The sequence below is a fragment of the Emys orbicularis genome, chromosome 13, assembly GCF_028017835.1.
Source record: "Emys orbicularis isolate rEmyOrb1 chromosome 13, rEmyOrb1.hap1, whole genome shotgun sequence".
Classification (NCBI taxonomy): Eukaryota; Metazoa; Chordata; order Testudines; family Emydidae; genus Emys; species Emys orbicularis.
The window spans coordinates 44,856,938-44,869,376 of NC_088695.1; the positions used below are offsets into that span (position 1 = coordinate 44,856,938).

At 46.4% G+C, this 12,439-nt stretch overlaps 1 protein-coding gene across 1 annotated transcript in view; it reads right to left on the reverse strand.

The window, feature by feature from the left end:
* Positions 1-11,160, reverse strand: part of LOC135887286 (WD repeat-containing protein on Y chromosome-like) — a 51,437-nt gene extending 40,277 nt beyond the window's left edge. The window contains exons 1-8 of the mRNA XM_065415039.1: positions 11,039-11,160; positions 8,772-9,039; positions 8,047-8,193; positions 7,324-7,446; positions 5,966-6,137; positions 4,804-4,850; positions 3,510-3,647; positions 1,575-1,763 (exon numbers count right to left, since the gene is read on the reverse strand). Coding sequence (XP_065271111.1) covers positions 1,575-1,763; positions 3,510-3,647; positions 4,804-4,850; positions 5,966-6,137; positions 7,324-7,446; positions 8,047-8,193; positions 8,772-9,039; positions 11,039-11,160 — 1,206 coding nt within the window. The remainder of the gene's footprint in view (positions 1-1,574; positions 1,764-3,509; positions 3,648-4,803; positions 4,851-5,965; positions 6,138-7,323; positions 7,447-8,046; positions 8,194-8,771; positions 9,040-11,038) is intronic.
* Positions 11,161-12,439: the final 1,279 nt, after the last annotated feature.

Below are 12,439 nucleotides of genomic sequence, written 5' to 3' on the forward strand. Positions count from 1 at the left end.
GCTATTTTTTTTCATATTGAATTAAAACAGCATAACTCCCATTGACATCAATGGGAGCAGGTTAGGCACCTAAACCGGCTTAGGTGCTTTTGAAAATCCAACTAGATGCCTATCTGCATCTTTAGGCAATATCCCACAAAGCCTTAGGGAATGGCTACACTAGAAACTTAAATTGACCTAGATTAGGTTGATTTATGTCCACCGCAGTAATTATTGTGGTGATGCATGTCCACACTGCCCTCCTTGCACGTACTCACCAGCAGCGCTTCCACCGACCTAAATGGGAGTGTGTGCTGAGAGCCCGGTCAGGCTCCTGGGCTCCTGGCAGGCTGCCCCTCCTATCCCCCTGCTCCCCATTCCCTGCCTGGGACTTCTCGCCTCCTCGTTCCCCTCTGGGAGTAAACGCAGAGAAAATACATGTCTCCTGCCTAGTGAAAAAGGACAGGAAAAGACTGACAAATGTGCAGCCCTGTAGAAAGGAAGGAGGACCCTGTGGTGAGGATACTAGCCAGGGGCTGGAGAGACCCAGATTCAATCCCCTGTTTTGTCATAGACTTCCTGTGTGGCCTTGGGTGGGATCCACAAAGGTGCCTGGCTCCAGTGTGAGCCACACAACTCCTGCTGACGGTGTCTAAAGTCACTTGGCACCTACGGTTTTTGGGTAAAGCTTTCCTTGGCTCCTGTGTTTCTGCCTTGGAGCATGCACACTGCTGCCCCACTCTAGGCATATAAATGCCGATCTCCTGCCTACATCCCTGAGTGAGCCACGAACCGGGGGAAGACAGGCATTTGCTTGCCTATTTCATGGGGCCCAATCTGGTAGGTCACCTCTGAGCATGCTACTGGATCGGGTCCCATTCAAACACTGGTGGTGGCGTTGGTGTCCCTCTTCTAACTACTGGATCGGGTTCCATTCAAATGCTGGTGGTGGCGTTGGTGTCCCTCTTCTAACTTTTAGCCCAGTGGTTAAAGCACTCACCTAGGATGCGGGAGACCCAGGTTCAATTCACCCCTCTGCTTGAGGGGGAGAAAGGAATTGAACCGGGATTTCCCACCTTTCAGAAACATGCTCCAGCCACTGGGCTATTTTGACATGTGTCTCCTTCAGACTCTCCTGTTGAAGCTGTTCCACTGCGGACAAATAATTAAAGTGAGTGGGCCAGAAAGAAATAGTGGAAATGACTCTGTAGCCTGGTGGTCCGGGCACCAACATGGGCAGTGGGAGATGTAGGGTCCAGTCCCTTGGCTCCAATCCCGCTTTCCTTGCAACTCCATGTCCCTTTGTGGATCTAGGCCTTAGTCTCTCTGTACCTCAGTTCCCAAGCTGTACATTGGAGTTAATAGCCCTGACCTACCTCACAGGGGTGTTGTGAGGATAAATACATTAAAGATTGTGAGGTGCTCAGATACTAGGATAAAGGGGGGCCAGATAAGTACCTGAAAGAGATAAGAAGAGTGATAAACTCTGGTGAGTGTAAAAACAGGAATATAATATTATGAAGTATACACGACTGCGTTCCTTTTGCCTGATGCTGGAGTAAAAACATTGGCCAGAGGGCGGGGAGTGGAACTACCTTCTTGATTTTCCAGGTGTAAACTTTTCTCTTTCTGAGAATATCCATGATCACCACAGAGGTCTTGGGACTGCCTGAGGATGTGATGATGAGTTCTCCCTCTGCTACGTACTGGATTTGGGAAACAGCTTCCTCATGCACCTCTGGGATGGTTTGATATTGCAGGAGCTTACTGTGCTCTTTAATTTCCTGGGGGAAAACAAGGGACAGAAATGTCACAAGGCTAGTTCACCTGCTAATCACCCATCCTAATACGACCGGAGGCAGCATGCACACAGAGAGGGAGAAGTATAGAGGGGCTAGAATATCAAGAGATTTGGGTTTTAGCAGTGAAGTTTGGGGAGCCCTGGGCCTAATGCGATGATGTTTATGATGCCATGGCAACCCAGCAGACTATTTTGTCCCCCGGCAACGTGACTAATGACTTGATGATGGGATTAAAATTGAGCCTGAGATGCACAGTTCAGATCCAGAACCAAATATCCCCAGGCTTAGGGCGTTAAGAGGTTGGTTTGGGACAATTCTGAATGGCAACGCACAGCTGTTACATTCTTGTCCCCCAGAGACAAACCCGTGATGTTTGCCTCAACTTGAAAACAGTTTCTTTGGAAGGATTTCTCTAGTTCCCTCCATCCCCACTCACCAAGCTCTAAAAATAACCCACTATGTTTCTATTTATAACCGAGAACAGCAGCAAGAAACTCTGCTCACATGCTTCGGAGCTACTGCAGCCTCAAATTCTTTGAGATGAACCTAGGGCGGTGAAGGCGTTTCACAGTCTGAATGCTAGAGATGCTCCTCTAATTTGTGCTGCCCAGTGGACTCTCGCAGCCTTGACCTTTTATCTCAGCCCACAGCAGCATCCAAGGCTATTTCCTTTGAATATATGTGAATTTACTTTGGGCAACTCTCTCATTTCGGAGGGAAACATTTTTTTTTTTTTAAAGAACTTTTTTATAGCAACTCCTGCCCACCTCTGTAGAAATGAATATTTCACAAGCACTGAATTCCCCCACCCTTCCATTATTTGTAGAAGTTGATATCTGAGATTAATGTAGAGTGTTCAGTGGGGCCTGGGGATTTAGAGGGCCCTTGGGAACACCTGCTTAGCTGAGAAGATTCCTTGTTTATCCTCCTCATCCTACCCACAAACATCCTGCTACAGGATGACTTCTCTGTCTGGCTGAGGACAGCTGGACTTGGCTTCTGGCTCAGTTGGGACTTAAGGTTTGTCTTGACCTTAAGTGGTGAAGTTTTGATATGGTTTCGCTAACACATGGGCTGGTAGGTCACGCCTTAGTCACCATCGGAGAGCTGAGCCAATCTGAGAACAATGGTGTGTGTGGGGGCGGGGGGGGGAGGGGGAGGGGAAGGTCATTAGTAGAGGAGTTAAAAACAACCTGGTAGACTTGAGGGCTGATCGAGGCAGTACCCAGAATTGTGTCGGCTGTGCGGGTTGAGTCCCAATCCCTGTATCACCTTGGATACAGGTCAGTGCTATTCCAGCGTTATCAACTAGGGAAGCCCTGCATTAGAATAATGCTTGGTCCACTACTTTATGGACCTATAGGGAGAGCCTGGGGAGGAGGGGAAGCATTTGGTACCTCATAGCGCTATAAAGCCTGTGCTCCTTACATGTCTCTATCAGCTAACTGCTCTAAACTGGGATTCTCTCAGATAAAGAGAGCGGGGCAGCACTTGGTGAGGTGAAAGTTTGTGACTTCTTGCCTGATGGAGCTGGGCTGATGGGGAGAAGATAGTGGCATCTACTGGGCCGTGGTAGCTAAACCTGTCCTAAACTGGACCATCTTTCCTAGCCTAGGTTCTGTTTTCTAGGGCCTCCGAAAGGAGGCCAGGAAGGGCAGTGACAAAGGAGGGATGCTTAGCACCATTAGAAGGTTAGCACCATTCTGGAAGACGCCTTTCTGCCCCCACCTGCAGGAAGACTCTTTGCGGCCCCGACTGATCCGTGAAGGGCTTTTCAAAGACGCCCAAATGAGGGCGCAGCAGCCAGAGCAGGTGAACCCCACCGTGGTCATCTCCCCAGAGCAGCAAGGAGCGACTCTCTAAGGACTGGAAGGGAAACAAAAACACAGAGGAGGAGGGAGGAGCTGGGATGTGCCGGGGGGAGGGGGAGGAAGCGGATGATGTTCCCTTTATGCTCTGTCTTCGCATGGTTAACAGCTGATTAAACATATAATGAACGTAATTGCGCTGGAGTCACTGCTGAAAACCCCGCTACAGTCCATTGGCCCAAAGCCAGGGAATCGGCCCATGGCTCGAGTAGGGTGCTGTGCGTGCCTGGGGGATCTCCGCAGGGAGCTCTGATACAGCACCCCTCATGCTGCCTGTGCATCCACCCCCTGGATCCATCCCAAACACACCCGTGCCATGCCCCAAGCTCACCACAGGTGGCCACAGTGTGCCCCTTCCCCCCCAAGAGCTGGGCTCTGTGCAGTATAGCAGGTTCATACCCGTGCCCTCTCCCCAAATCCTGACCCTGGACTAGGGTAGCGGCACAGCTTTGGGTCACTGTGTCAAGGACCTCACACGCTGCAGAGAAGCAAGATTTGCCCCATCCAGCACAGACAGCTGATAACAATCAAACCTCCTGACACAGGGTGTGAATTGGAACCATCTCTATCTCCTGTACAGGCAGTATTGATTCTGCTCCCTTTATAGACACATTGATTCTGTTGCCCTTGTATACCACATTGTATGTCTCCCTACAGACCCCATTGCGCAACTGGCTAAGTACATAATTGGTGGAGTGGGGCAGGTTTGCGTTTCCCTGAAACATCAGGTGCCCACCTCTGCTACAAGCAGGATATTGAATTTGATGGAGAAGGCTCTGATCTGCTCTGCAAATCCTCTGTTACCAAGTAGATTAGAACTAGAAAAGCTTCCTAAATAAATCCCAGTTTCCAATCTGAGAGCACCCTTGTTATTCCTTTAAGTAATAATTAACTTTTCCTTCTCAGCCCTGGCCTTGACTGGCTTCTTAGTCACTCACAAGAGAATGGTAGCAAACAATCTTTGTGACCTAAGTCGGGATGGGTTCTTGCATCTGAAATATAAGACAATCCTAAATTGTGACCTTACCTCAAAGAGTTATACCGTAGCTTGGCACAAATGGGCATAAACCTTTTACTTGTTGGGGATAAACAATAAAGGTCACAGGTAACTTTATGAGCACATATTGGGAACACAAAGTGCTGTGCCACTGTACCTTTGCATTATACCAGTAGTACAATGAAGTTGGAACATTTTTCAGAGCTGGAGGGATAGAAAGAGAAATGGAATATTAGAATTATTCATAATTTTTTTCTATTCCACTTCCTCAATATCCATTTTCCATGTGATTCGTAGAAAGGGATCCTATTCTCTCAAAGCAGTGGGAGGGGACAGAGATGCATAGAACTCATTACTGTTAATGGCAGGGAACAGTGTAAATTCCTTGGGTATGCATGAAAATATTGAGGCCAGAATGATGTCTAGTTTCCACTACCTATATCTATTTTCATGATCACCTACACGCTCTTATAACCATCAACATAATCATCATTAGAGACAGACATGAACCAAAACTCTGGGCCCAAATACTCATTAAAGTGCTGTGAAATTCAGAAATGGATCTGAATTTCGCAGCTCGGCCTGTCTCTAATCACTTCTTGCATTCACCCACCTCCAGCAGTTGCTGTACTGTCATTTATTTAAATAAGGGTCATTGGGCCTGTTTCTCCATTGCAGGAGGTAAATGCTACCACACGAGAATGGGAGCACATCACTTCCACTAGCCGCACAAGCTGCAAGACAACGTAGAATCAGATCCACTATACATAAAGGGCCACAAGCTGCTTTCACCAGTGTAAATTCAGCTTGACCTCACTGCACCCAATGGAGCCAATCTGAATTTATGCCAGTACCAGTGTGAACAGAATTTGGTCCACTGACTCCAGTAAGGGGGATACTTCCAGCCTTTAATTTAAACCTTGATACCCATACATCTATAGGAATCCATCCCCATCACAGCTGACCTACTAGTGAGTGTTGGGGTCTGGTTCTGAAGCTCTAAATTCCCAACTGCTGCACCATTCCCAAACTGCATGGTATTAGCTACCTGCCTTTGGCCAATTTTAGCTAACTCCATTAAGCAGTAGGAGAGAACAACAACAGCGACCCCAGAGACTGCAGTGAGCAGCAACTGAGTACTTTTATTTGGTTTATTGCTCTCCAAAATACCCAGGTTTCTGTGTGAATAGCCTGGTGTTTTCTCCCCAGAAAGCAATGCTGGAAATCAGAAGCCTGATTTAGACTATACCCAAACCTCAGAATAGAATCTGGGAACATGAACAGAGGCCCCCTCCTATTAGTAAAACTCTAACTTGTACCAAATAAATGAAACTCTTCAAAAAGGTTTGCCGTGGACACGTCAAAAAAGTGAATATCCCTGCAGGTGGTGGCTACTGCGATTTTGTGGACATTTGCCATGTACGCAGCATCTGTGGTCCAGGATTTCAATCTTCTTTTTTCTGCTTGAGAGCCTTTGGAATCTGTTGCAATCTGTTAGAAAACAAGCAGCAAAGGAGAACTCAAAGGACTGGAAGCTCTCTCAGAAGAAATGCACTGGTGCCACCTTCAGCATGAAACAGCCATTCCCAGATGAAGTTAATATGCCCGGATTCTGCAAGGAGCTGCGTATTTTTCATCTCCCACCGAAGGCACTCAGCACTTGGCAGGAATTTCTCCGCAGCACCTGGCAGTGCCAGGGCCACACTGCTTGGAAAATGAAGGTACCCTGCTAATCCTAGCTTCCCAAACATCCGCATTATTATTGATCTGTACTGCAGTAGCATTAGGAGTCATGGACCCGGGCCCCATTGTGCTAGGTGCTGTATACACTCCCAAAGAGCTTACAATCTAAGTAGTCGCCAACAGACGACAGGAAGAGATAAACAGACAGGCACTCTGACCCCATATAATGCTAGTTGATGCAATGCATTTAACGATACACAACAACGCAAACCCCTTATTTTCCCCGGGGCAGATGGAAGGAGTACTAGGAGCACATAAACCAAGAAGTGGTTTATGAAGGTAGGTACTGGATTCTCATTAGGGAGGGTTTAAACTCAGAATTTCCCACAAAAGGGAAATTCTGACACTTTGGAAAATATTTGCTTCCGATTCAGAATGAAATACAGGAATTTTGGAATTTCCCATTATGGGAAAAAACAAAGTGTTTCATTTCAAAAAGGGTCCCAGGCTCTCTGGCTCCTCAGCAGTCCACCTGAGGAGTTGAGGGCCCACGGACTTCCAAGACCCCTAGATCCCAGGGCAGCCGGCTGGGCTGCCTGACTCTCCAGTTGGCTATCTCAAGGAGTCAGGGAGCTGGCTGCCCAGGGAGTCATGCAGCCAGGTAGCTACCATGGAACCTAGAAGCCCCAGATCTGCAGCATCCCTCCAGGTGGGCAGTCAAGGAGCTAAAGCTTTTATTTCCATTTTCCCTATAGAAAATCAAAATTTGTGGGCAAAACTGAAATTTTCTTGCAGAAAATTTGAATCTTGCAGAAACGGCATTTTCCATTGGAAAACATTCCTCTGTAAAATTCCAAGCAGCGCTAATCCTCATTGCAAAGAAGCTAAACTCTCCTAGAGATAGCAATTTATTGAGTGAACTCTGGATGCTGAATTACTCCCAAGTGTTCAGTTGTCACTGCATTAACCCCCATGCTATTACCGATCTCTTTACCTCATACGTTTTCTGAATATGTAGAGCGCTGTCCCAGGTAGTAAGAACTCCTCCTTTGCTGACACTTACAAACCAGAGTGGTGGTGGTGAAGAGATGGCCAATATCCTGGTAGTTGGCGCCAGCTGAAAAACCAAGACAAATATTGCTCCAGTGGTCAGATCTCACTCTCTTCTCCATTTCACATTATATACGTGCCTGTAATTCAGCCATCATGTTCAATGGTGGGTATAAACAAGGCGAGAATTTGACTGTACATCTTCAAAGTTATAGGGAAATGCTCAACCCAACTGGTCCTGAAATAGGCAAATTACGACCCTGCCCCTTTAATTGATAAAGTGACCTCTCCCTAGATTTAAGTGCCTGGCCAAAATTGTTTTACTGTTATGTCAGTGGAACAAATCTGGAATTCTTTATTCACTTTTTACTAGAAATTCAACACGAAAAGCTGCCCGGAAGACAATTCCAGCTAGACAGAAAACTCTGCCAACCGCTGTCTGCCTGTGTCCTCAATAAAACTGCAATAAAGCTGGGGGGAAAAAAAGAGTAAAGCTCAAGTTTTTAATTCCCTTTATGTTTTGTTTGTGAAGGGAAAATGCAGCTGAAGAAGAGAGGAATATTGCCGAACTACGGGCAGCACCAGAGAACGGTTACGCTGCTAGCCTGTCCAGTTACTGTTCAGCTCCTCCACCCCCTTCGCCCAATGCACCTCCCTCTCCGCTCACCTTGTTCTGCACAGAGTGTCGGATGAGGGGCTCCCTGCCAAGGAAGATCTCCTTCTTGGCTTTCATGTGGTCCTTTTCTTTGTAATAGAGCAGCAGGTATGCGCAGAACTTGTTCCAGTCAATAAGGCCATCGCAGCTGGTGTCAACCTCAAAAACCATAGCAACAAACAAGGAGGGGGAAAAGCCAATGTGACTTCACAGCTAGTGGGAGCAGGTTCCATAGTTCTTGTGATCAAATTCCACATTGATTATTAAAATTACTCATCGCTTGTATTACAGTAGCACCCGGAGACTACACCGGGGAACCCATTGTGCTTGGCACTGTACATACATATAATGAGACAGTCCCTGAACGTGATGAGCTCACAGTCTAAGTGGATAAGACACAGGGCGTGAATCTCCAGGTCCCTGCATGTATACAACTTGTGCAAAGTGACTGTAAAATGCTATGAAATCGGGGTACTTCACTCAGTCCGGTGGTAGCATTTTACCTCCACAAGATGCAAGGCTGTGGAAAAGCAGTTAATGCTGAAGTCCCAGGTAGCCAGTGACAAGACTAGATGCCATAAGGCAAGAGTCCTAATGGGGAGGGGAGTAGTGGAGTGACATGCAAGGAAAAGTAAGAGCATTTCAAAATGTTGTGGAGCCTGCATGCTAGAAATGCTAACTGGCTGGGATGGGAATTATTTGCACTCAGAACCCATCTAACCTCAAATCCTCCTTACCTTGTTGAAAAGCAGCTCTGATTGGTTGTTCCAGCTCTGGGAGCCAGTCAGCTCCGACAGGGCTCTATGAAACTCTTGTAGAGTCAGACTTCCTGGTGGCTGCCCTTTCTGCTTTCTGCAGGGTCTCACCCACTGGTCTTTATTCTCTGCTTCCCTGCCTTGGTCTTCCCCTTCGGGAGAGCTGTGAGTAGCAAACAACGCTTCCAGGAGCTGCAAGTGACCCAGCTCCAGCTCTTCTTCCAGACGGGGGCTTTTACTCTGATCAAAGCTGGTGGAAAAGGAAAGCAAAGCAAAGCAAATGCTCATCGGGGTCAGGACAGACACTGATTGGTGCGGGGGTAATATGCCGCTCAGGTCCAGGGGTGCTAATTTGCTGTGTGTTCTCTTTTAGGGAGTTGTAAGAACAAGCGGACTGCAGAGGGGTCAGTACTTCTGAAAATCAGGCTCAACGAGCCTCATGTGGGATGCCCAACATTAGTGGACCCTTGAAAACGTAGACCTTAACTTCTCTGGGTGTGTCTACCCTGCACTTAAAAACCCGTGGCTGGCCTGTGACAGCTGACGCAGGGCTCGGGCTAAGGTGCTGTTTAATTGTGGTGTAGCCATTTGGGCTGGAGCTGGAGCCCAGCATCTAGGACCCTGAGAGGTGCCAGGGTCCCAGAGCCCGACCCCGAATGTCTATATTGCAGTTAAACAGCCCCTTAGCCCAAGCCCCATGAGCCCGAGTCAGCTGGTACGGGCCAGCCACGGGTGTCCAATGGCAGGGTAGACATAGCCGCTGTGGCTCGGTTTCAGCCATCTGTCAAGAATTAGAGTGTTCTGCATCACGGTGTTTTTGGGCGGCTTCGAGATCCTTGGCTGGAAGGCACCATTGTTTATTAATTATGATTATAACTATTAGCAGCAATAAATGCAAGAGTGGCACTAGAGAAAGCAGGAAGTGAAGATGAAGCGAGTGCACCAGGCTGCTTTCCCCACCCTCACAGGTGTAGTATTTCACCAGGAGATCCCTTGTGGCTTCTGCAACACATTCACTTTCCCTTCGTGTTTCTCAAAGTCCCAAAGAGACATTTCCCCATCCCCTTTTCCCCCCACATGCCCATTTCCAAGGCCCTGAGTCTTCACGGCTTTCCTCCTAGCTGAGGAGGAATGGACGTGACTCTTTGCACTGCTCCTGAACCAGCATGGGGGCTAGTACAGAGCTACGTGGGGCACTCTCTTCCCATCCCTGGGGGCTGGATATAGGTCTTAAACTCAGAACCAGATCATCAGCTGGCACAAATCAGTGCAGCTCCACTCCAAGCTGAGGATTTGGCCCTCTGAGCCCCTAGCTAGTCATAGGCTGCTCCACTCTTTCACTTTTTTCTAAAGTATTTAATTCCCAAAGCAAGTGCACTCAGATCTCAATAGCACATGATGCCATGACAACATTTTCTCTATGGCAAGCATGTGATCAGATCAAAATATCCAATGTGGGTAGCTGCCTAGCTCGGAGGAAATAATAATGACTAACACATATTAATTCCATGATTACAAGTGGGAATTCACTGTCAACTAATAAGCGACCATTTTTTTTTCTATTCGAGGTGTTGCTATATTGAGGTACAACCTGTTGAATTCTTATTTTATATAGAAAAGATTTAAATAAGTACAACACCATGTAACTTTATATTTGATTATATTCAGTTTCTTTTTATACTGGCTTTTCAGAGGAAAAGTTACACAATATTCAATAGCTGTCGTAAATGGGTAATATGAACAGCAGCAGCAGCAACTGTGGCGCACAAGACCATTGTTGATGGTGGGGGTGTGACACATCTATGACATTATTTCCTACTCGCCAGGTACTGGATAAGCTTTCAGCGTGGCATATGTGGATGTAGCCCATGAGCTACGTTAGTTCAACTGACAACCAAGGGACTTGCATGGCTAAAACACAGGTTGAAAAATGTGTACCATAGCATCGTGTCTTAGGGCTTGTTGTCCTTGGGAAATTTGTCCAGTGCATGTGAAAGTGTGAATTTACAGCACTATCTGCTCTGCACTAACTCCCTGTGTGGACACTAAAAGTGCCTTTGTGAAGTTTAGCTTTAAGTGTGCTACACTAACCAGCCTGAGGGCACTTTTAGTGCTCAGTAAAAGTGTCCACCCAGAAAGTTAGTGGAGAGCAGCTAGTGTACTGTAAATTCACACCCTAGTTTACTGCACACTAACCTTCCATTTAGACAAGCCCTTAATAAATGTACAATTGTTAGAATGGAACTTACCATGTTATACTTGCTGGTACTTCTTGCTTGTATGCACACCAGGAAGAATTCTGCTTTTTCTTTTTCATCACTGACATTTCAACTTTTTCTCCCTCTTTCCTGAAACTGTGATGGTTTTTCATGGCCTTTTCCCAGTATGCCAAGCCTAATTAACTTGCGACACTGGCAGAACCAGTCAATTCAATATCTCCTTCTTACCCCCCCCCCCAAATAATAATAATAATAATCAAGATCTGAATGATCTTCAACTGGAGCAAGGTGGAAGTTCTTCTCTGAGTTCTCCTGAGGCCCTTGTTGTCCAATAATCCTTGAGAAGTTGCTTGGCACCAAAAATAAATGTTTTCAGGAAGCCACGCTGACAATCTTAGTGGTAACTGCAATACGCTATGGCTGAATCAAACACTGCTCTTCAGATGCAAGCTAAACCAATGTTTCAAGTTTTCCCAAGCCAGGATATGCCATACCGTGCAAGCAGACTAGCTAGTGCATTCTCAGACAGCTGCACTGTTTAGAGGTTCCCAATCCATGAGCAGTGAATACATTACACAGACAGAAAACTAGAGGCTTCATTTTGAAAGGCCAATACTAGGTACATTGGGAAGAGTATTCAGCATAGTTACTAGCCTGGACTTGAGTAACACGATCCATCCTGCTTATAATTATTTAGCAACAGTGCCCAAGAAATGTTTCAACTCAAAGGAATTTCACTTGGGGGGTGGGTCCATGCAAAGAAAAACATTTGGTCAATTGATGATTAACCTGATAATTTGCAGTTGATATCTACAGAGAGAAGAGACAATCAGAGATTTCTTTCCTGTGCTCTGTTGGACATTAAGATTTTGCACCATGAGCTCAATGTGTGACTATACGTATCAGGTGAACCTTTAGAAGGAGATTAATTTAGGGAATTACAAGTAGCCTGTTGTGCAACTCTAAGGCCATAATCAGCTGTGGTGGGTTGGTAACATACACTGCACAGAAACAGAAGTGAATAGCTAAAGAGACTCCTTTACCCTTGATCTCAGAAGCAGAATGCCCTTCCTCTTTCATAAATGCGGACTGGTTATTTAATAGCGAAACAGGATAAATTTTTGCCTTGCTATTTTCATTAATACGTAATTTATTGTGCTGTCAATATTTTCTTGTCGCTATAACTACAGGTGATGCCGACGTTCCCCTCCCTATTCCATTAGATAGTTAAACTATAACAATTCAAGCCTCCAGTCACGTGCAAAGCAAGAATGCTATAGAGTAAATGGCCCGTTCTTTCAGAGAGTTTGAGAGAGGGTGAAATCCAGGGTGCCTGTTGCTTTTTCACAATAGTATCACTTCTCTCCTTGTTTTTAATTGCTGCTTTCAGGCCTGTGACTAGCCTTTGCCAGCCTTAAAATCAGAGTGAGA